The sequence below is a fragment of the Rhinolophus hipposideros genome (genome assembly GCF_964194185.1).
Source record: "Rhinolophus hipposideros genome assembly, chromosome: 1".
Lineage (NCBI taxonomy): Eukaryota > Metazoa > Chordata > Mammalia > Chiroptera > Rhinolophidae > Rhinolophus > Rhinolophus hipposideros.
The window spans coordinates 58132818-58158246 of record NC_138047.1 but is presented as its reverse complement, the minus strand read 5'-3'; the positions used below and the strand labels follow the sequence as shown (position 1 = coordinate 58158246).

The 25429-nt window shown below is 33.3% G+C and overlaps 1 protein-coding gene across 1 annotated transcript in view; it reads left to right on the top strand.

Annotated features, from left to right (window-relative positions):
• The window catches only part of ANTXR2 (ANTXR cell adhesion molecule 2), a 141148-nt gene extending 115936 nt beyond the window's left edge, over positions 1 to 25212 (top strand). The window contains exon 17 of the mRNA XM_081047791.1: positions 23942 to 25212. Within this exon, the coding sequence (XP_080903917.1) occupies positions 23942 to 23980 (39 nt within the window). The 3' untranslated portion in view covers positions 23981 to 25212. The remainder of the gene's footprint in view (positions 1 to 23941) is intronic.
• The last annotated feature ends 217 nt before the right edge of the window (positions 25213 to 25429 follow it).

Sequence of the window (25429 nt, the reverse complement as noted above, 5' to 3'; positions counted from 1 at the left end):
GTCCATGATGGACCACCACACATTATATATAATTTCAGAAATGCTGTTTTGAGTTGAGCAAATGATGTCCTGCATAAAGGTAGAAACTGAGGGAATAATGGTGGTGGTCACTGAAATCCAGCCCACTTTGTGGTCAGGCTGAGTCAGCCTGGAGGGAAGGGTGCTTGTTCTAGTTGGCCAAGGTCATACCTTTTTTTTTTTCCAAAGGAAACATACAATTTTAAAACTCTTCACATTGGTAGATGGCATGCACTTTAATTTTAAGAGCATGTTACCAACCTGTCAATTCTTAGCAATTGCCAGCCCTGTTTAGTTGTTTTAATAGAATGCCCAGAGTCCTCAGAAAGCATACTAGATCTCACTCCAACCAGTAGAGCGTATGCTTCATGAAAAGAATTGCTGAATACATAAATATTTCTTTGGTTTGGACTTTGACCAATGAAGGTTTTTTGTTTTTGTTCTTGTTTTTCATCCTTTGAAATTTTATTTGAAACAATGCTATGTATCAAACTATTTGCTGGTTCATCTCTGTTAGACAGACATGGTAGTAAGAATACACGGCGTTTATTAGAGTTTCTCATGTCTCAGGCATTGGGCCTCAGGTGCTTGTCTACAATTCTCTCACTAACTGTATGAGGCAGTACTACTGTTTTCCATATTTTATAAATGAGGAAAAAAGATGGAAAAGATACATTGCTGTAGAGTTAAATGACTCTCTAATTGTATGTTTGGTTTCCAAAGACAAAAAGAGCACACATTCCTGATCATTCCTTTCATCCTATTTAAAAGTATTGACAGTCATTTACTGCTGCTCTTGTCACAGAAATTCTGTTCTATTGCTTTTTACCGTACATGCTTTTTCTGTGCCACACTTTGTAGCTGAGAAAAAAACTCAAAATTATTAACAGCTATTTAGTTTCCTCCAGTAATTTGATTCAGTGCTGAGATGTGTGTGTGTGTGTGTGTGTGTATGAAGAGGTAGGGTAAAACCACTAAGGTGGTAAGTTTTCTTTTAATTTTTTTCTTATTACAAAACAAATCTGTACTTATTAAAGAAAAATTGCAAAAGTTTCAAGACAAAGAAGAAAAAAGTATCTTCTCATGTTATATAAGCCAAAAGTATGAAAGAAAGTAATACTTCATAGTTTTTTTTTTCTGAACCTGGTTTTTAAACATACATGACATATATAAATACTTTTGTCCTTTAAAATAATATTATTTTTTATATTGTTAAATAGGTCTCAAGATAACAGCTACAGAACATTTTACCAAGCATTTTACTATAGTCAATTTAGGAATCCTCTGTGTGTGGATATTTAATAATTTCAATGATGGGAAGGGCACCATTATAACTAATGCAGCAATGATTACTTTTATTACATCTTGGATATATTTAAGGAGAAAACAAGTAGGTTTATAATGAAGAATTAGAAAGGAATATCTTTCTCCAAGGAAAATGTATCCCTCCTTTATTCCATTAAGAGTTGTTGTGAGTCATTTAAATAATTATATAGGGAAATCCTTTCTTCCCTCCTATTGCTCCCTTCCTGGAATGCCTCCTTCACTCATCTTCCTGGTACCTCTAGACTGAATCATACACTAAATATTTAACACTTTTCTCTTCTTGGTGACATTCTTCATGAAACAAACTTAACTATGGGGTAGGCACAGATAGGATTACTAAACAAAGTTAATTTTATTAATGTTTTGCTTGTATTTAAAATTTAATTAAAAGTGAATATTGAAGACCTTAGTTAATTTACTTATATAATGGATATTTTGTGGGCATTCTAAATTTAGAGTATGGTGATATGACTTGGTAAAAAAAAAAAAACGGAGAAAAAATGTTAACTATTCTCCAAGTAACATTATATCAGCAGTTTACAATAAATTTGAATGTATATCAGAACACCTTTATGAGGTAAGAAAATAGAAAATGGGAAGGAAAGAGTTACAGATACTCAGATACACACAGATTTGTGAATGCTTTCAGACATTGCGTAAATTAAATTATCCTCATTTAGTATTATTTCTAAGGATATATCATTTATTTAAATGCCATCTAAATTAATACATTTGTGGCAAATAAATTAAATATAATCATTTGATCAAGCATTTCTATTGTTGATCTGGGAACAAATAGTGATCTCTCACAGTTGCAGCTTTAACCTTGCCAATCACAGACTTCCTGTAAGTGCACTGCAGTTATTTGGAACCTTTTCTGGGTTGGCGTTGGCATTCTTTTGCTAGATTACATTTATGCATTAGTACCATCTGTGCCTGCTGTACCTTCTGTGAGTTAGCCCTGGCCAAATGACTGGCATTTATCTGGAAGAAGTGGGGGGAGGGAGAGAGACAGAGAGAGAGAGAGAGAGAGAAAAGAGAGAGAGAGAGAGAGAGAGAGAGAGAGAATATGAATGAGAGATATCCTAGAACATTTATTTTACTCATTGTTGGCACAAGTAGAATTTAGGAAAGGAGACACATTGGTGAGCATAAAATATTTGCAGCTGGTGTCCCTGACTTCAACCCTTATAAAGTTAACTATTCATTTGCTTTCTCTGAAAAAAATGTATGTATAATAGCTATTTACATTTAGCCTGTGATATGCAAAAGAAGTTCAAACCAAGCATTTAAATAAGGAAATACAACAAAACACATTTGCAAAATTTTGAAGTTGAGAAAAATTATGTACAATTTAAATATGTGTGCACTTCTTATGTGACAATGAATATACATAATGTGAGTTTGGTTTTGTTGTTTAGATTTGGTAGACTGCTTCAATTGGACTCTATTTTGGTATATGTGTTGAAATGTAGACTTTAGAATATTACAATCATTTATAGGAAAAGTATGGTTCTATATTCAACATATAATCAGCACTGAATTTATTCTGTAGAATCTTTATGAGATTATGTATTTTTTTAAACTGTAGGGTATTGCAAAATAGATCAGCAACTCCTATATCTAGAGTACACTCTAGAGCTGTAAATGGAAATAAGTAGATAAATAACTCTCTGATCAGCAAAAATAGATGTAAATAGTTCCAGCTCATTACATTACTCTCTGTTTTTATTTTATAGGTACTTGTAGTGGGTCTCTTATCTGGTTTCCATGTATGTAGCAAATTAGAAGCAGTACAATAAAAAGAATTGGGAGAGAGGGTCTGTGAAAGATGGACACAGCACAGTAATGAGAGTTAAGAGTTGCAAGGGAGACAGTGAGAGGACTGATAGACGCAAGAATCACACAAACACTGCAATCTGGGGCCATTTGATGGAAGAAGAAACAGCTTCACATCCCCCAGAATGCCCTGAGGATATTGCTGGGCCACACCCTGGTATAGTAATCAATATTCATCGTTACAAAGCTTTGTCTAAAATATGAAAACATGTACAGACAACTCAGCGTAGGAAGATGGAAATGTGAATACATTCTTATAAAAAAGTCCATCCAAAATGGAAAAATATACGAAGTTGTAGGACTTAATGTAGTTAATCCACAGTTATCTTTAGGTACTAGTTTATATTGTGCTTTCACTTCTAGAGATCCAGAGAAAGTTCACTTTCTGGTATGGTCTCTTTCTCGTGTAAGTTTCCCTAATATATAATTATATTCCTTTTCATAATGTTCTTCAGACAATAATTTATAATGTATTTAATTTCTGTATTCAAACTGGATTTAAGTTTCATAAAGATAGACATTTTCCCCATGTATTCCCATCCAGTAGTATTTCCTTATCTCTGATGTAGTCTTAAAAGATCTATACAAACATCTAAGGTATAGAATTTTATGGTTATGAGTGTTGGAGGTTGACTCTCCTGAGTGCAGATCCTGGAGCGGCCATTTACATGGAATTTCGAGTAAATCGCTTGCCTGCTCTGAGCATCAGTTTATTCATGTGTATATTCAGGATATTAATACCTTCCACAGAGGACCATTGTAATGCTTAAATAATTCCAGTGCTTATAAAGCCCTTAGGAAAGGACTAACTGGTTTCTCTGCTTTTCTATTATGTGTATTTAGCTATTTATCCATTTGGAAAGGTCTTCAGAATCCCAGTGGTACTGCAATGTTAGCATGAGGAGAAAAATGCTGTCTCATTTGCTTCTGTCCTAGGCACTGGGGACTGTGTCAGTTGAAGACACTAGTGGTGGCAGCCACATTGAGAACAGCTAACGAAACTATTCTTTTACTAACAACAGTTAGAATCTTTACATTTTTGTCTTTGATGACCAAGTCTGTGAGCTCAGTAGTGGTCACCTACAATAGCAGAGAAGACTTCTGCTAGGGCCAACTCTGATGACTGAGCGAACAGTACAGAGGCTGGGGGAAACCAGTAACTCCTTTGCCTCCCACTCTCATTTATCAGCATAATTATTCTGCTCTGAATTACTTATTCCCAACTGTTACATATAGTTAAGATTTTGACTCTGTTAGCGTTGTATTCAGACTAGGATAATACTATATCTAAAATAGGATTTTGACTTAACTTTTGAAGTGTCATATTTTCTTGAATATATGTTATGCAAATACATATTAAGCACTAGTTATTTCTTTGTTATGTGTCATCATTAGTTTTACTTAATTAACACTAATTGACTAGCTTGGCATATCAAATAATCGTGATAAATATATAGAGAAATAACCACATATTAGTAATTTATAATAAAATCTATTATATATTTAAAATAAGTTAACGTTTTTATTTAAACGTAATTCTTCTGTAGTATTCCTAACTTAAAATTACTGTAATGTGGACACTTTTTGATTTTTGTATATTTTCAATTCACCTTATCACTCATTTCTGTAAATTATGTTAATATGTCAACTGATTTTAAAATACTATATGTAATAATTTTTGTTGTGGTAAAATATGTATTTTACCATTTTTAAGTATATGATTCAGTAGCATTAAGTACATTGACATTGTTGTACAACCATCCCTGCTAGTCATCTCCAGAACTTTTTCATCCTTCCAGACTGAAACTCTATACCCATTAAACAATAAATCCCCAATCTCCCCTCCCCGTAGCCCCTGGCAATTAACATTTAATATTCTGTCTCTATGAATTGTGCTACTTTAGATACCACATAAAAGTGGAATCATACAATGTTTGTCCTTTTAAGTCTGGCTGACTTCACCTAGCATAATGTTTTCAAGGCTCATCTGTATTGTAGCATGCATCAGAATTTCATTTTTTAAAAAGTCTGAATAATATTCCGTTGTGTGTACATACCACATTTTATGTATCCATTCATCTGTCGATGGACATTTGGGTTTCCACTTTTTGACTATTTTGCAAATAATGGGCATACAAATATCTGTTTTGTGTCCCTGCTTTCAATTCTTTTGGGTACACACCCAAAGTGGAATTTCTGGATCATGTGGAATCCTGTGTTTAATTTTTTGAGGAACCACCCTACTGTCTTCCACAGTGGCTGTACCACTTTATAATTCCTCCAGTAATGCATGAGGATTGTAATGCATGAAGATTCCAGTTTCTCTACATCTTCTCCAGCACTTGTTATTAGCTGTTTATTTATCAAATTTTTTTCATAATAGCTATACTAATGGGTGTGAAGTAGGATAATGGCAGGTTTCTTAGTGTCGACTTTTCTACTTTTTCCATATGTAAATAGGTAGTATATACTTCCAACTCAGGTATTTTGCTTGACTTAGGAATACAAAGATAAAATACTTATATGATAAATTATGGTAACCTCATAGCAGTTTTCTTATATAAGAAATATAGTTGGAGTACTTAGTTCATTTAAAAGTATCTACAGACGTCTTATGTTCAGTCATCTCCACATTTCGTGAAATTAATTTATTTTTAAAATAAAATAGTTACTTCCACATGCAAGTCTTTAGAGATCTTTGTAAATTCCCAGTTTTCTTTCTAAGCATAAAATCACATCTCTTTGTATGCTTCGGTGTGGCAACCGTCTCATTCCTCTTTCCACCCACATAAGCTAACACAACTTTCTAGATCGGATGTTGACATGTAGTTTGTAAAATGGTAAGGTTAGAACTAGAACCTTCTGACATCAAATTAGACACAATTCCTATCTCATTGATAACATGGTGTAATAACGTTTTGTAGACATGATTGGGATTTCTGTGTTTTGATAAGTTTAATATTCTGGTTAACTGAATGCTTTTAAAAACATACAACATATGAGACTTAAATAGAGTATTAATTCTTAAATTGGATTCAAATTCTTACTCAAAAATATTGGTTGACTTATTCAACACATATTAATTGCTATTAATTCAGCAAATCATGGGCAATGTTGAAAGTTTCCCAAAGCCATTATGGTAAAGAACGTAGGACATTGAAGTGGTTTTAAGAACACACTGATTGATGGTAGATAATTTCTAAGGTTGTTTTGTTCAGTATAGTTTGTGGTTTTTCCCATTGCAGTGAAAAGCAACAAAAGAAAAATGCCTTACATTTTTTTTTCCTGTCTAGAGAACTGAATGATGTTAAATTATTCTTTGTCAGGCTTTGTTTGCTCAATACTTGTTCATGGACACCACCTCTGTGATAATGCAATTGAGTGGATAGATGGATGTTGTTACACTAATAGTACTAACTGGTTGCTGCTAATTAATTCACTGGCTGATTTGTAAATGTGTTATTTTTAATATTGTTCAATAAGAAATGACCCCAAATCACACAAACAGAAGGACTCTTTTGATGTAATCCTTTTAAAATCTGGGAATGAATTTTTTTAGAAACTGAACAATGAAATATCAACTGTGGAAAATTTAAATCCTGAAGGTTAGTATGATTACAGCAAAGAGATTATGTTTCTGTTAGTTCTGTGTCTCAGTAGATTTCAGACTGCATGATTTTAAATTACTATAAAGTAAAAATTACTATAAAGTAGCTTTTGAAACAATATTTGTGCCTGGAACTCAGATTTGCTTTTTCTTATTTTCATATGCTCTGTTTTAAACATATGTTGAGTTGTATCTTTAAAGCTAGAAGTACCAAAAAGCCCACATTAAAATATGTTTCCATCATTATCAAAGGCTTCAATGCTATTGTCATTTGGGGGAAAAAGAAACTGAATATAAGACTGTAAAACAGATTTTTAATAGCACCAAATAGAAGGAACATCTGGCTTTCTTTTCGCAAGGTGCACTGATGTTGTCAAAAGAGACAAAAATGCTGCTAACGATTGTCCAGGTTTGGGGTTTGCCAATACAAGAATATTTTATTCATTCAGTCTTCCCTAAGTTCCAAAGATAAATATTGACGCTGATGAAGAAATACAATGATATATATTTACAAGGACCGATCTTTCAGATTGAAATCTAAAAACGTGCAGCTGCAGTTGGATTTTTCTCAGGGATGACATTCAAACAGCCCATTACACTGTCATCTCACATAGCCTTTCTGGATGCTAGGTTAGGGCCTGACAGCTCGACACAGCTTTTACTAAGGCATTGTGCTGGTGCATGACTATGAACACCTCTCTTTTGTTTCAAAGAGATGTTTTCAGATGGAATGATTTTGAAGTGGAATTTTCATTGTCATATTTAAAAAGTGTAGCAGAGACTGCATTTCAAGAAAGCAAGCTTTATGAACCCTAGGGTTTTTTTTTCTTTTCTTTTTGTGGGTTTTTTTTTTTGCAATTGAAAAGGGCAGTTTCTTTTCCTTTATGTTTCTGACTCAGAATTGTGTTCTGTGCTCCAGTCCTGCCTTAGATTTAATAATTTCTCTAATAATCTCTCACCAATGGAAGAACAACTCCAACAATGCATTGTAGAATAAGGACTTTTTCATTAATTTTAAGTAATATGTAGGAATTGAAATTGATTTATCGAATTATGTTATATTCTTTCAAAGATTGTTTTCATTCTTTTTAAGTCCCAATCTTTACTTTTTGATAAAGAATCCATTATCAACTAAATGTTAAACTTTCACATTTGTCAGCAAATGCCATCGATTTTGAGGGTGTTTTAAAAATAAGTTTTGGGAACTCTGAGTGAATTATGCTATATTGTTTTCAAATGTCATGATGTTAACAATTAATAAATGTGGAATAATTCCCCCTTGATGCGTAACGTGGTCTCTGGAATTTTATTGACACACATAGAGATACCAAACGGTATGTATGCCACTTGTGTGAAGAAAGAATATTGACTTCTTTGACAGAGAATAACAGAGGCATAGAGGAAAATAAACACTCATGAAATCAATTGACTGGGCACTGACTTAATGTTTCACTACTGCATAATATGGTTTGCATGTGGTTATGTTGCTCATAATGACCACTTCCTGCTTGTCAAAACATGTGTTGTATTTAGATCTAAGAATCATAATGGACTTAGAATATATACTTTTATTTCTATCTTCCCTGTCTGTTGGTGGTTTCAGGCCTGAAACTGTCTCCATTTCCAACCATCTGCTCTCTATTTAAAATTGACATCAAGTTCATTTCCTCTCTGATGCCTACTTGTTTCCCTGCTTCGAACACTTCTATCCTGCAGTTCAGTCATTACCCTATTATGCCTAGCCATTGAGCCAACATATAAGAAATGGGACATCTAGGAGTGCTTGAATATTCGTGCCACAAAATAAACCAGGAAGACTTTTGCCCATGGAACTATTGCTTAATTATAAGTCAGTTAGTAAAAACTGAAGTATAGTTTTGTAATTTTGTGTTTATATGTTTAGACTAGTGAACCATTGTATTTTACTTTGTAGCTTGCTAATCACTGTGTTGTTAGATTGAACTCTCTCAATATTCATACAAATCAATAAAAATTATACGTTTCAGAGATATTAGACACATAGATCAAATTTAATATTTCAAATCCAGTATTTATCATTAATTTGGCAAATATTTGTAAGAACTTAAACTGTAGGGTGAACATTGCGTTTGCAAAATGTTAGAAAAAAAACCATCATGGAGATTACAATCTAGGACAAAAGATAGAAATTAAACAAATACTTAAAAAAATTAGAAGAGTTGTCATAATACTGAACCAACTTTGCTATTATCTAGTCTAAGTATATTTTTGAAGTAGGATATTAGACTAATTATATTATTTCTTGTTTAGAAAATAATTTTGTCTTAGAACATCAGAATTTGTTTCTCAAAGCTATCTGAAAATGGAAATTTTATATTCACATCTATATATCTATGTTCTATCTATCTATCTATCTATCTATCTATCTATCTATCTATCATCTAAATCATCTATTTTGCACTAACACTAGACACCAATACTTTACTTGTAGATGGACCTAAACTTGTTTCTGTTTCTGGGACTTACGTTGAGTAATTATGTATAAACCATCAAGTGGAGATTAAATAATCAAAGGCAACCTCATTTTGTTATTTGATTCTTAAATGTAAATGTCTTTAGTATTTTTGAATTCTGTGGACTAAAAAGCAAACTATACTTTGTACATAGAAGTAACTGATTACACATGAATAAGTAATTACCATTCTGAAACACTATCACAATCATGTCCGTTTCCTTATTTGAATGTATCTAAATGCATGTACCTGTATAAATGTTTAACTTTGAAAATTTATTCTTTCCATTTTAGGGGGGTGAATTATATCACTAAAGATGGTTTAATTTTCACAGTTGTTTTAAGAGCTTGTTAGTTGATATGTTATTTAGACAAGGAATGACTGTATTGATTAAGGGACAAAATTGATGCAATTTTAGTTTCATTTCAAACTGTGAGCAAGGATTCACATTAAATGCCATTGTATACTCACTGATCAGTGAAATGACATCTGGGTCACAGTGGCGTCTATCTTTGCAATATAAACCCTGTGGCTATGTATGAAATGTGTGTTCAGACTTGCACCTGCTCATAAAAGCAGGGATAGCTGGGAATTTAGCCGTCTGACAAATGACCCAAAGAGCTGTGAATACTTTTAAGTGGAGACACCGAATGATAATCTGTATGAATCAAGTGTAGGCTGAATTCGTCAATATATTTTTAGTTATTAATTTTTTAAATTAAATTTATCGGGGTTACAATGGTTAGTAAAATTACATAGGTTTCAAGTGTACAATTCTATAACACATCATCTATATGTCACATTGTGTGCTTACCACCCAGAGTCAATTACTAACTTTTTGACTGGGACAACATATACTGTTAATTTAGGGTCCCAAAAGTTCTTAGAAACTTAACTCTGGGTTTAATTCTTAGAAATTTAAGTATGGGTAAATCATTTGCATACCTAGAGTCTTCCATCAGGAAAATCTCTCAATAAATGTTTTGCAGTGTTAGTGGTACAGAAGCTTTCAGGATTTCTCCTTAAATATGCCAAACGCAGTTTAACACAAATCATCTCAATGCCTAATTTTCTAGGAAAAATACATGAATTACCTAAAAAAATTTGCTGTATGGTATTGACATCTGAGGTTAAACTTTCAAGCCCAGAAATACTTTGGTGAAAATGAAGTGTTTTCATGCAGCATTCTTCCACATACTGAGTAAATTAATTTATTCTATTTCCCACCTGATTAAACAGTAGTGATGTAATATGCCTTTCATTTGGATTTTTCTAACATTTTCCTAAATGCATAATTTAAATATGGGTTTTGTTTTCAGTTAGTCATTATTTGACATAATGTTTGTTGTAGTTTTAGTTCTTTATTCTGATATTGTCTGGTGAGAGAGAGAGAGAGAGAGAGAGAGAGAGAGAGAGAGAGAGAGAGAGAGAGAAAATGAGAATGTATGTGTATGTTTGGGTACATGAGAATTTTAAGAACTTTGAAAAGTAAATCATTTAACATCTTAGCTCAATCTGCTGTAAAAGAGACGAGAAGTGATCCGGAAGTTAACTCTGTACAATTAGTAACTTTGCTTTTTAAAAAGAGGATTTGTAACAGTTATTGCTCCAAGGCTTTGCATGATAGTGTCTCTCCTTCTTTCTCATCCCCTCTTCAACTTTCTCCATTGCTTGATCTGCTCTTGCCACAATATCTATTATTTTTCTACAGGCATGGCAAAGATGCTTTCACCCTGGAGCCTTTGCACTTCTCCAGATAGTCACAGTTTCACTGACTTCCTTTGACTCTCTTCTCAAGTGCTGCCTGAACACTTTATCAAATTACAACTCCTCTAGCACTGGTCCCCAGCATATACTCGTATATACTCATTGCCTGTACCATTTTACTCTGATTCAGATTCAGCTTTTTCTTTGGGCATAGATTATTCATAACTGGTGCTCTGCATTTGATAATGCGTCACGTCAATTGTTCTACTATTAACGATGCTGAGATAAATCAGAGAAAGCAGGTGGTAAAAGCCTGATCAGTCCTATTGATTATTATATATTTTTGACTCGGTCCACATTTGTCTTTCATAAATTTCTTTTGTTGTGACTTAATATGTCCCAGGCTAATCAGCTATGTTTTCTATTTTAAAACTGGAATAAAACATTCAACTCCAAAGAGCCCGAGATGTTTTTAGTGGAGAATGATATGTAGAGAACATATTTTGGATAATAGGGGTGCTAATTGTTAATGGGTTGTCATTGCCTCCAAGCATTTTCAATAGGTAAAGCTAGGAAATTCAATTGTTTTGAAAACAGTTGTGAGTTTGTAGTGATAGACCATTCGATATTTTCCCACAAGTCTCAGATTCCCTCTAGTTATTCTTTTCTCTTAGTTTTTCCACTGGAACAGTTTCTATTCTCCTTCTTTCAAATCCAATGAGTTTTTCTTCTGCTATGTCCAGTCTAATTTACATGAATCAAAAACATTTGTGATACTGCATTTTCCTCTCTAACTTAGCCGTTTTGTTCTTAATTATAAATTTCATACCTCTGCTGAAATTCACCATATTTTATGCATGCTATCCACTTTACTCACTAGAACTTTAAATATGTCTATTATAATTATTTTAAAGTCTTTGTCTATTAACTGTAGATTTGCCTAATTGTGTTTTCCATTGATTGTAGGTCATATTTGCTTGCTTCTTTGTGTATACCATAATTTGTGATTTTTATGATAGACATTGTACATAAAAATTGGGAGTAATCTAGGTAATATTTACACCTAGAAATATGTAAACCATTTCCTCTGTCATTCCTCTTCATGTTGCCCCTCTGTAGTTGGGCTGGGACTTGATATCTTGCCATCTTAGTTATTTTCAGTTTACTACTCGCTTCAGAAAATTTGAGAACAGGATTCTGGATTTCCCTTCAACAGAACAACCCCCCCCCCCCTCCGTCCCCGCTCTGCTTTACAATATACCTGTGAGCTTCTTGTGTTACAGTGGAGTTCTCTTTACTGTCAGGATCCTGTCCCTCCCACCCCCACCCCACCCTCTCGCCCCCACCACCATTTTCTGTACCTTGAGAGACCTGTTTTCATATTGATTCCCTGCCTGCAGCCTTTGACTGGCCAATTCCTTGTTCTCTCAGAAAACCCCACGAGCCTTTGAGGGATCTTTCTCAGTTCTTCTGTTCCAAGGTTTCAACAGACCTGCTGCCTTACTGTTCAAGAAGGCCCTGGGTATCTCAAGGCTGTTTTTTCTCATTCCTCTTGCCATATCCCAAACATTCAGTGAGCTGTTTCCTATCCCCTGGGGAAGGCCACATGTGTCTTTGAAGAAGAAAATAGTTCTCTTTCTTCTTGCCTTTCTCCCAGGCTTCAGTTGACTACTTCCTTGTTCTCAAGGAACACCTCATTTACTATGGAGAGATCTCTCTTGGCTTTCCTGCCATATCCTCAGCTTTTGGCAGGGTTCTACCTTGCACTTAGCGAAGACTATTTTACTTTGTAGGGATTTCTTTTTCTTACGTAACATTTTGTTGGCAAATGTAAAATATTTACATGGTTGCATTTGATAGCATATAACAAGATCTATTCAAAGATTTGTTATTTACATCCTCATCACTCTGTGCCCTTTCTCCACCTATCAGTAATTAATTTTGTTTTCAAAGCAAATTTTGTTTCTTTCTTTCTTTTTGAAAATATAAGTATATATTAATTCTAATATATTTTCTTCCTTTGTAATATAAAATAGAACATCATGTGTGTACTATATGCACCTTGATTTTTTTTCCCTTAATAAATCCTGGTCATCACTCCACAATAGTGTATACAGATTTTCCTTATTCTTTTTAACAGCTGTATTTTATTTATAATATTCCATTATCTTGCTATGTCTTATAGATTATTCATCTTGTCCCTACTTATGGATTTACTAATTTACTATTACTAATTTACTATTTACTAATTTACTATTTACTATTACTAATTTACTATTACTAATTTACTATTTATGGATTTACTAATACCAGTCATGGTTTTATGTACATGTGCAAAACTTATTTTCTGTTTTTCTATAGCTTGAAGCTGTATTTTTTTTAAGTAGTTATTTTTTACTATCAGTTTAAGACCTAAGACATAATTAGTACTCTAACTGAGCTTAGAAAGAGAAAATAATTAGAAAGAGAAAATAATTAGAAAATTATTCCTATACTGCCTATGATATGTCCAACAACAACAAAAAAATATTAACCAGCTAAAAAGATATGGAATTCTTTTCTGATTTTATATATGCATCTCTTTTGGCATCTACGTTTCATTATGACTTATCATGAGGCCCAAGAGAAGGTATTACCAACAATGATTTCTGGATGTGTGTGTGTGTGTGTGTGTGTGTGTATATGTATATATTTTTAAAATATATAACATAAATATAATAAAATATGTAATATATAAAATATATATATATATATATATATATATTTAATATAAGACCCGGTATAATATAATACAATATATAATATAATACCAGATATAATGTAATATAATATAATAATACCAGGTCTTGTAATATGATATGATATGATATGATATGATATGATATGATATGATATGATATAATAAAATACAATACTATATAATCCCTGGTCTTATATTAATTTTTGCTTCAAGAGATGCATTAGAGCCGATGGTCTGACTAGGTCTTATTTTTGGGGAAACATGGTATATATTATATATGTATGTATGTATATTATATACGGGGTGCCAAATAATGTATACAAGTTGACACTTTTGTCAACGTTGTTCAAGCAGTAGTTCCCTGTAATCAGAAGTGTCTGGACACTGCTGGTAACCACTTTGAGCACCTCTTGTAATTGCAGAAGTCAAACCTGACTTGTATTCATATTTTGTTATTGGTATATATTGAGTATTACTTTTTTTTTTAAGTTTACTGGGGTGAGAATTGTTGGTAAAGATACATAGATTTCAGGTGTACAATTCTGTAATACATTATCTGTATCTCACATTGTGGTACAGATAACTCTACCACCCAGAGTCAGTTCTCTTTCCATCACCATATATTAGACTCCGTTTACCCTCTTCTAGAGTCCCCGATCCCCCCTTACCCTCTGGTAAACCCTAAACTATTGTCTATGTCTATGAGTTTTTCTTCTTTCAGTTGTTTGTTTTGTTCTTTCGTTGATTTCGATTTATATACCACATATCAGTGAAATCATATGGTTCTCTACCTTTTCTGTCTGACTTATTTCACTTAGCATTATAATCTCAAGATCTATCCATGTTGTCACAAATGGTCCTATTTCATCTTTTCTTAATGGCGAATAGTATTCCATTGTGTATATATACCACAACTTCTTTATCCATTCATCTATCGAAGGACATTTTGGTTGTTTCCATGTGTTGGCCACTGTAAATAAAGCTGCAATGAACATTGGAGTACTCGTGTCTTTATGTATAAATGTTTTTAGATTTTGTGGATAGATACCCAGGAGATGGATCGCTGGGTCATATGGTAATTCTATTCCTAATTTTTTGAGGAACCTCCACACTGCCTTCCATAGCGACTGCACCAGTCTGCATTCCCACCAACAGTGTATGAGGGTTCCTTTTTCTCCACAGCCTCTCCAAAGCTTGTTGCTATTTGTCTTGTTGATGACAGCCATTCTGACTGGGGTGAGGTGATATTTCATTGTGTTTTTTATTTGCATTTCTCTGATGATTAGTGATGCTGAGCATTTTTTCATACGTCTATTTGCCATTTGTATATCCTCTTTGGAGGAATGTCTCTTCAGGTCTTCTGCCTATTTTTTTAGTTGGCTTGTTTGTTTTGGTGGTGAGTTGTATGAGTTCCTTGTATATTTTGGATATTAGATCCTTATCAGAGGCACTGTTTGCAAAAATCTTTTCCCATTCAGTTGCTTGCCTCTTTATTTTGTCGGTGGTTTCTTTTGCTGTGCAGAAGCTTTTAAGTTTGATATAGTCCCATTCATTTATTTTAGCTTTTACTTCCCTTGCCTTTGGAGTCAAATTCATAAAATGCTCTTTGAACCCAAGGTCCATAAGTTTAGTACCTATGTTTTCTTCTATGCAGTTTATTGTGTCAGGTCTTATGCTTAAGTTTTTGATCCATTTTGAATTAATTTTGGGACATGGTGACAGATAACAGAAACAGTCCAGTTTCATTCTTTTGCACATGGCTATCCAATTCTGCCAGCACCATTTATTGAAGAAGCTGTCTTTTCTCCATTGTATGTTTTTGACTTCTTTATCAAAAATTACCTGTCCATATTTATGTTGGTTAATTTCTGGTTTCTCAATTCTATTCCATTGGTCTATGTGTCTGTTTTTCTGCCAGTACCATCTGTTTTGATTATTGTTGCCCTGTAGTACAAGCTAAAGTCAGGGAGTGTGATACCTCTAGCATTGTTCTTTTTTCTTAGGATTGCTTTGGTTATTCAGTGTCTTTTGTGGTTCCAAACAAATCTGACGATTTTTTTGTTCTGTTTCTTTAAAAAATGCCATTGGGATTTTGATGGGGATTGCATTAAATCTGTGCATTGCTTTGGGTAATATGGCCATTTTAACTATGTTGATTCTTCCAATCCATGAGCATGGAATGTCTTTCCATTTCTTTGTGTCTTCTTCAATTTCTTTTAAAAATGTCTTATAGTTTTCAGCATATGTCTTTCATATCATTGGTTAAGTTTATTCTTAGGTATTTTATTCTTTTTGTTGCAATCACAAAAGGAATTTATTATTATTATTATTATTATTATTTCTTTTTCTGAGATTTCATTGTTAGTCTATAAGAATACAATGGACATTTGTATGTTGATTTTGTATCTGGCAACTTTCCTGTATTCGTTGATTGTTTCTAATAGCTTTTCGGTGGAGTCTTTAGTGTTTTCTATATATAGCATCATGTCATCTGTGAAGAGTGATAATTTAACTTCTTCATTCCCAATATGGATGCCTTTTATTTCTTTCTCTTGCATGATTGCTTTGGCAAGGACTTCCAACACTATGTTGAAAAACAGAGGTGATAGGGGACAGCCCTGTCATGTTCCTGAACGTAGAGTAAAGGGCTTCAGTTTTTCACCGTTAATTATGATATTAGCTGAGGGTTTGTCATATATGGCCTTTATTATGTGAAGGTATTTTCCTTCTATATCTGTTTTATTAGGTGTTTTAATCATAAATGGATGTTGTATCTTGTCAAATGCTTTTTCTGCATCAATTGATATAATCATATGATTTTGTCCTTTATTTTGTTTATGTGATGTATCACATTGATGGATTTACATGTGTTGAACCATCCTTGTATCCCTGGGGTGAACCCCACTTGGTTGTGATGAATAATCTTTTTAATGCATTGTTGTATTGGATTTGCTAAAATTTTGTTTAGGAGTTTTGCATCTGTATTCGTCAGAGATATTGGTCTGTAGTGTTCATTTTTTTGTGTTATCTTTACCAGGTTTTGGTATCAGGGTAATACTCCCTTACTCATCAGGGTAAAATGAGTCAGGGAGTACTGTCTCTTCTTCAATTTTTTGGAAGAGTTTGAGCAGGATTGGTATTAGATCCTCTTTGCAGGTTTGGTGGAATTAGTTAGTGAAGCCATCTGGTCCTGGACTTTTACTTTTGGGAAGGTTTCGGATGACTGCTTCAATTTCCTTACTGGTGATTGGTCTGTTTAGATTTTCCAGTTCTTCATGATTCAGCCTCGGAAGGCTATATGTTTCCACGAACTTGTCCATTTTTTCTAGGTTATTGAATTTGGTGGCATATAGTGCTTCATAGTATTTTTGGATGCTCTTTTGTATTTCCGTGGCATTCATGATAACCTCCCTTCTTTCATTTCTGATTTCATTAGTGTCTTTTATCTTTTATCTTAGTGAGTCTAGCCAAAGGATTGTCAATTTTATTAGTCTTTTCAAAGAACCAGCTCTTTGTCATGAGTATTGCAATTTTAATAGATTTTTTTTCCTGTCTTAAAATGTGTAAACTTTTTTTGGCATCCTCGTGTGTGTGTGTGTGTGTGTGTGTGTGTGTGTGTGTGTGTGTGTTTATGTGAAAGAGAGAGAGAAAAATGACAGTATATGCCCTCTCTTCAGTCTTGTACCTCCAGTTGCTGTAGAAAATCTCCACTCAAAGAGCTTACTGTGTCCTCAAGTGGACATCCTTTCCTAACATTCATGATTTGCTGGACCTCTTAAATTGTCTTGTGTCTGTTTCTCTGTGTATCTGTGCATTGTATACTTTAAATTTGAATCACTGCTTACTGTTGCACAAAGCATAAAGGTTAGTAAACTCTTTTAGAAATGAGGATATAAATAAATCATCTATCTGTGTTTGAAAAGTCTAAACTGAAGTGCAGTTGTATGCTTCAGCTTGTCAATGGATATTTATGAGGTGAACATAATACTATAACAGTTCTAGCCATGAGATATATCCTGTTCAGATAGCTAGTAAAGGAGCTTGCAAGTGTTAATGCTAGCAGAATTTTAATGTTCAAGAGATTGGAAACATGACACTTGCTCTGGTTAATGCTACTCTTACTGGCTGCAGTGAAAATTGAAAAAAATGGGTGAAATCAGTTTTCAAATATTGCAACAGAGTTGGAGTCTATATAGTTAACCAACAGGAAATATGTCCATTTCTACTATTGTCTTATTTTCATCTTTTGGTTTAGTTAACTGCAGAGCAGTCACATACAACAAGACAGTTTCATTTTGGCCATCAACTTCCAATCCCTACTTATGAGACCCAAGAGAAGGAACTACCAAGAACAACTTCCAGAAAAATGTTAATGAAATTCTTATTCTAGTAGACAATTGTTATTGCCGGAAAATCACTTCAGTGAAGTTAAAGCTGGCAGATGCTAATTGTGAATTTAACCTTTGTTATGACCAAAGTTTGGTTTGTGATTTATCCTTGGCACATTCTGTTCCTTCTTATACGGAAGGACAGTGGGTAATGGAGTAAAGCTTCAGTATAGAGCTCTGCTTTAAGAGATGAACTGGGATGTTAATACATTTCTAGTATATAAAGAATCATGCTGCGCTTATTTTTCCTAGCAGCCAAAGAAAATGAAGTTAAGCATTAAGTTTTTAGACCTAAGGGATTTTTTTTTCTTGTAAAAGAACTTCTGGGATTTTAAGAAGAATAGTATAGTTTCAACATGCTTGCATGTATAAATCTCAAGTTCACATTTATTATCTATGTTAACTTATTTCAGGTTAAATTTAATTTAATCATCTTTTGAAATCAGCTACATGCAAAGTACTTCACTGACTCCTACCAGAATAAGAAGAGGCAACAGAGAAGAGAAATAGACATGAAATGATCTTTTTATATAAGATAGAGGTTGAGGTTGAGGGTCTTAGGTTTAAATGAATTTGGAGTCTTTATGATTAAGAAAGTTGAGAATTTATATATATATATATATATAACATATATACACATACACACACAAACACAGAGGGTATAAAAAATGTACACACATTTTAAGAAAGGAAAACTTTTAAAATTGTAATACTCAATATATACCGATAACAAAAGATGAATACAAATCACGTTTGACTTCTGCAATTACAAGAGGTGCTCAAAGTGGTTCCCATCAACGTCCAGACACTAAAAACTAATTTTTTAAAACTATCAAATATATGAACACGCAGAAAAGGTATATAATAGAATATAAGAAACCATATGCAATTCCACTACTTATAACATGTTGGTGTATTGTCTGTTAGTCTTTTACTAATTAGACGTATATTGCATGATTACAGTTATGTATATATACAATTTGGCATATTTTTCACTTAGCATTTACCTATATCTTTAAAAAGTTTTCTTTGAATTTTCTATTTTAATGGTTATATAATATTTAGTTAGATAGATGAATCATAATTTATTTAACTATTCTCTGATTGTTGGACAGAAATAAATACAAATTTACTGATTATGTTTTTCATTATTATAAACATCCTGTGGTAAATATTTTTAACTCTTTGTCTAGATATTTTATGGGGCTGAATCTCAACATGAAATTACTGTGTCAAGGCACATAAGCTATTAAAAACTGTTACTATATACACTGCTTACTATATAGGTTTTGCTAATTTATACTTCCACTAGAATGCATGAAGTTTCTTTGCTTGCCATGGAAGCTCATTAATTAGGTAATGTGGTCAATATAAGGTTGTATATGACTGTATACCTTAAAAGGGAGGGAGTTTATTCCTTTTAAACTATATTTTTATTAGGCAGATAAAGTGTTGTCATACCAAGGTCATATTACAGTGATGCCAATTATTAATATATAAATGCATCTCTAATATACTATAAAACATTTTGCTTTTAGTTGGTAAACATACATAGTAATCTTGTTTACAGTTAATTTGCTTAACTCATTATTTGGTATATTGAGAAAATAAACTATAACCTATTCAGCCAATATCTTATTATCACAATTTTGAAATTAGCATTCCTTAAACATGTTTGGCTATAATCTAAAGTCAGTAGTCAAATTCTGTTCATTCTGCCTAACCTTAATTTCTTTAAATATTAGGAAATTTTACTCCCAGTCTCCTGTTATGCAAAATGAGTAAATTTAACAATTATTTCATTGCATCCAAGGAATTCTGTATTCCCAAGACAAAAGAAGAAATGCACTCATAGTTCATTTTTAAATGAATGTAGTCCTCAGATACTAATTTAATTCAATTTTAGGTCAACTATATTGTTGAAGTTGATTGCCTAGTGATTTATAAAGCATGATACCAAATTCAAATTGATTGTATAGATTGTCTAATTGAAAAAGTAGTATGGGTGTTGCCTAAAGCATCACAACAGTATACTTTGATTTTGTCCATTATTTAGATGCATGATTTTACATCAAGAAATTTATAAAAAATGTTGAATTAAAAATTCAAAAAATAAGGAAAATTAATGTTATTTCTTCATATTAATAATTATAGTTCATAGTATAGTACATGTTATATCATTCTATAAATACTTATGTTGCCTGTGTTCAAATTTTTAAAATTGTTTTGTAAAATACAGCCTAAGTATAATATTACACATTTATTTTAGCTCTTGCTAGCAGAAATCTTGCATTCATCTATTTTAGCATATTATAATTTTAGTGGTTTATTCTAAAGACAATATAGGCCTGTTACCTGATACTTGTATTGATCGCTATATAGAGAATAAAATATTAAAATTATAAATATATGTCTCTATGTATATTTCTAGATGTTTAGATTACATTGAACAGTTTTTATTAAACCATTTAATTAACTTTTAAAAAAATTTAACACTTGTATTATCAGTAAAGAGAAATATTCTCAGAAAAATGAACACTAATAAGTAATACTCTTTTCCACTCTGTACTAATTTTTGATGAGTTGTATGTTCCAGCTGTTTTATGAGCATATTGCTTTGCTTGTTACCTTGATTAACATACCTTTACTGTGTAAGCACTGTAAGCATGAAGATATGAAATCTTGTAAACCTTGTCATATCCCATTTTCTGCAAGTAAAAATTGCTCAACATTGGTCTGGCTTAAACTGCTTGCTGTGACATCAGTGGTAGCCCAAACATCATGACCTTGAACATAATTAACATTATCACAATGGGTTTTATAAGATAGTATTAAGTAATGTTTGAAGGGCCTTAGATACCTAATCACAGTCACTTACAACCAGGGTGTGTTACCTTGGTTTTAGAATATTATAGTAAATAGATGGTAGCAGCTAGCATGAAATCATCCCCTGAGAGTAAGATGCCTGATGGAATGCTGAATACAAATTTCCTTTTGGCCAATAGTTTCTTCTTTGTCTTGATTATGCCTTTTCTAGCTTTTCTTCTTATGGTTTCTCTGTATTTTCTTTTCTCCTTTCCACCATTGCATTTTTCTCCTTTGTAATCCTCTTTTTCTCTCTAAAATTCATGCTTATTTTATAGTCCCATTTTTGATGTCTGATTCCTCCCACAGCGGAAGTCTGGTTATTTTGTATTTATTCATTTATACCCTCATCATCCATCCATTCATTTGTTTTTAGGTGATTATTTATTACAAGTCTGCTCCATGTTAAGACACTGTGCAGTGACACTGTAGAGGGACGATGGATAATAAATATCATTTTTTACTGTGAGTTTACCATATGCTAGGCACTGTTCTAAGTGCTTTATGTATAGCAGCAGATTTAATCTTTTTAACAGTGTTAAGAATAGGCCCAATCTTTAACCATGGTTTTACTGATGAAGAAACTGAAGTACACAGCAGTCAAATGTTGCCCCTGGACACACAGTTAACAAGGGTCAGAGTGGTATAATGTGGTTTGGCTACAGTGGAGATGCAGTAGGATCTTTGGGGAAGGAGTCCCATGACTTGGAGAACTAGGCAACACTCCATAGAGGAAGTAACTGTGTTTAGCAGGGGGTCTTGGGGTACTTGAATCAATAGACATTTGGCAGCTGATGATCAATACTTAATCACAAACTTCGGAGGAATTGAAGTTAGGATCTCAGGGTCAAAATAAATAGGGTTTTCTTTATTTGAGTTTCTGTGTCTTTAATTGAATCACACCAAATATGACAGAACATAATTTAGGTCTGGGATAATTTAGGTGTTGAAGTAATTTTGAGAATTCAGGTGAACTGTGAATCTCACTTTTAAAATGATCCAGTTGCTTAAAGTAAATGAATCAGACTCACCAAGATTAATCTGGTATGTAGAACAGAAGTAGTCAGAGAAGGAGCCTTATATCTAAATCTAGTTGATTAGTGATGAAACTCAAGTAATAGTAGAGATTCATGATAACTCTTTTCAAAATTAAGCATAAGAGAGAAACTACTGTTTTGGTCCATAAATATATGATAAAGAGATGTCATTAATTCATATCTTTGCTGTCAATATCATCCCTCATATATTTGTTTGATCCTGGAAAACAGCCAGAAGATAATATTTTTAATTTCCATCACTCTTTTAATTGCATAGTTAATATACATTTTTTATTGCATATCTACATTTCTTTGCATATCTGTTGTGGCTTAGAAGCAATGCTTTGATCAAATATATATTGTGTCATTTTCCTCCCTGCCCCCCTTGAAAAAATATTTGTAAAAGAGATGTCACAAAAATAACATTTTTAATGTTTTCTTGGCATTTGGTGTCATATTTAGCAAGTAGGGAGAAGAGCATATTTTCACTTAATATTCATTCTAAAGATCTTGTTTGAAGGTTTTAGATAATACAGAAATACAGTCTGACTGTCCGACCTATGACCATTGCATTTACCAACAAATTTTGACCTCATTTGAAGGTGCTCTTCTCTCTGCTTTTCTCCCACTTCCTTTTGCACAGATATTATTTGTAGACATTAGACACAAAGTAAGTAATAAAATTGACAATTGTAGTAATAATGTTGCTTTCAAAATTATTTAGAAGACAGATAATTTGATTAATGTTGGCCTTTGAGTGAAAAACTAATGGAAACTAGTTTGCCTCTATCTTTTTTCTGTTTTCTTCATTAACTTCTGTAATTGACTAATTTATTTAGTAGTCATTTTTGAAAGGAAAATGGACTAAAATCCTGTTTTTTATGTTCCAAGTTTTTTCCCATGTAAACATGGGAAAACAACAACAATATGTGTTGTTCTTTTTGAATATTACCATGGATTGTAAATGAATGCATTGTTCTTAGTTAAAGGGAAATACAGAGAAGTTCTATTATCCGAAATTAGAGAGCAGGTGTTATGAGAAATAGAAAAATCTCAATAGGGTGATAATCTTGACCCTAAACTAGAGAGTAGTATGTTAGCTTTTGGCTTGTTGAGGAATCTGGACATAATTTATGTAGTCCCGTGTATTAGCAGTGTTTTACCAAGGAGAGGGAAGGAGGAGATCCTTTATCACTAATTGGAAACTTGGTTTTCAAATGAATCTTATTTACAATTACATATGAAACAATGTGTCTCCACAACCTTTTATTGACTTGCCAAGGAATTGGAATGGCAAAGTCTCTTTGGAAATGTTTAATGCAAATAATCACCCTTAGTAGAGAGCACAAAATGGTGGTATGCAGTTGTGAGAACTGGTCAACAACAAAGGGCAAGATTATAAATAAGTCTCTTGCAAAAGTGTTTTATACAATCGAATCACAAAGAGATGGCATCGCTTCCCTTTCTCCCTGACTCCTTATCTTCAGTCTCTTACTACTTACATGTACTCCTCATGAATTTTAGAAGTACCCATTTTATATCAGTTTTAGAAGCACCAGATCGCATAAAGCAATACTTTAATTTTAATTCATTGTAGAAAGAAACCTATAAAGTTGTGGCTTTGATATTTTATTGCTATAATAGTAACACTATATTTTAAAAAGCAATAACATTTCTCTTCTCGTAGAATTTTTTTCAACTCTGATTTTACCATACCGTTGTGTGGGTGAAATTGCTGTGGAAAAGATCTGACTGAACTGTCATGCTTTGACTCCAAGGGAAAAAAACAACTTATGACTTCGTGTCTCATCTTAACATTGACCTTACTGTGGCTAATGACATAGTAAGGCAGGAAAAGTAGGTGTTCTTATGCTTTTTTATAATTGCTTAGATATTTCAATAAGGATTTGTTTCTTTCCTAGGGCCGGTGCATAAATTTCTCCCGAGTTTCGTCTCAGTAAAAGGAAAGCAGGAAGACTAAGAAGTATGAAGATGGTGCATTTTCACACTGCTGATTTTCAACCAAATAAGAAACAAATAAGTGCATTTTAGAAGTTTTTGGAAGAGCAGCTTTATTCCTCTCGGTCAGGAAATGTTTTCTCTGCCTTCTGCTTTGCTTGCACCAGACATTTTTAAACACTTGTTCTGCCATCTACATATTGAGTTGATGAAACCCAGCGTAACTCAGATTCACGACATTGAAAATAAAGAGGAACTTTAATTTACATGCTATGGTTTATACAAGAAAGTTTGAATGTGTAGAAGAGGAACAAAGCAGAAACAACAGCATGATGATATCAAAACAGAGACCACAAAATAACTGGCTGTGATGGATCTTTAATGGAGAAGGGAATTTCACATGGAAACATGGCACTTGTGTTTTTACATGGCAAGATTGTTTAGCCACAGGCAGACTATGAAATCTCCCACCAGGCTAAGCAAATAAAGGAGTCCATTGCCTTTTAGCTCTGTCAGATCACAAGTGCCTTCCAAGTTGCCGACCACTATGTGCCTTACGGGAAGGTTCCGACTAGAAAATCTTGTCATTCTAACACTGAAAAGTGCACACGCATGACAAAATGTAAACAGAACGCCTCAAGGTATTGGTAGCGAGCAAGATTTTGCCCTTTAGTTTTTGAAGACACCTTTCTTTCATTATGCACTCGGGAAAAGAAGAAAATTAATAAAGCGTTTTTCCAGAGGAAGACAGCCTCTAACCAGAGATCTGAGTGAATTGTAAGAGACTCATGATTTGAGAACTTGTCCCTGTGATTGGTAGATTTACCCATCTTTCTATGTTTAGGGTTTAGTAGTGCATAAAGCATTAATATCTGTAAACATACCTAGGAGTTTTGTTTGCTTTTAATTTAAAGGAAGCAGGAACCACAAAGCTTCCGCTCAGGGTTTTTTTCTTTCGCCAAGTCTCCGAGGGCTCCTCAGCGTCACAATCCAGCAACTCTCTTTCCATGAAAATTTCAAAGTTTAATTAATATAATTAAAGGCAACAGCAAGCAGCAGCCTGTGAAGATTTTGCTCATCTTTTTTATGCCTTTTGACATTGAATGACCTATTACTGTATGCGCAGTCCTTGGATTTTGAGGAGCACTTTACCTTGGTTATGAGATTCAGTAGAGAAAAAAAGACCTCCACACATCAATTTATAAATTGAATTTTCAGGAGGATCAGCCACCACAAAAACATCGAAAATTTATGTATTATAATTTTTTAGAAAAACCACCATTGTGTCATGTCGACAATGCCAAATTATGTTAGCGTGAGCGGAAACACCGTGGGGGAGGAAGAAGGCAGCAGCTGAAGGAAAAAGCTCAAATGATCTAGTCACTTTCGATACTGTACTTCAGATGCGAAATGGATATTTGACTGGAAACCTGACAAAGTGCGCCTGCTTT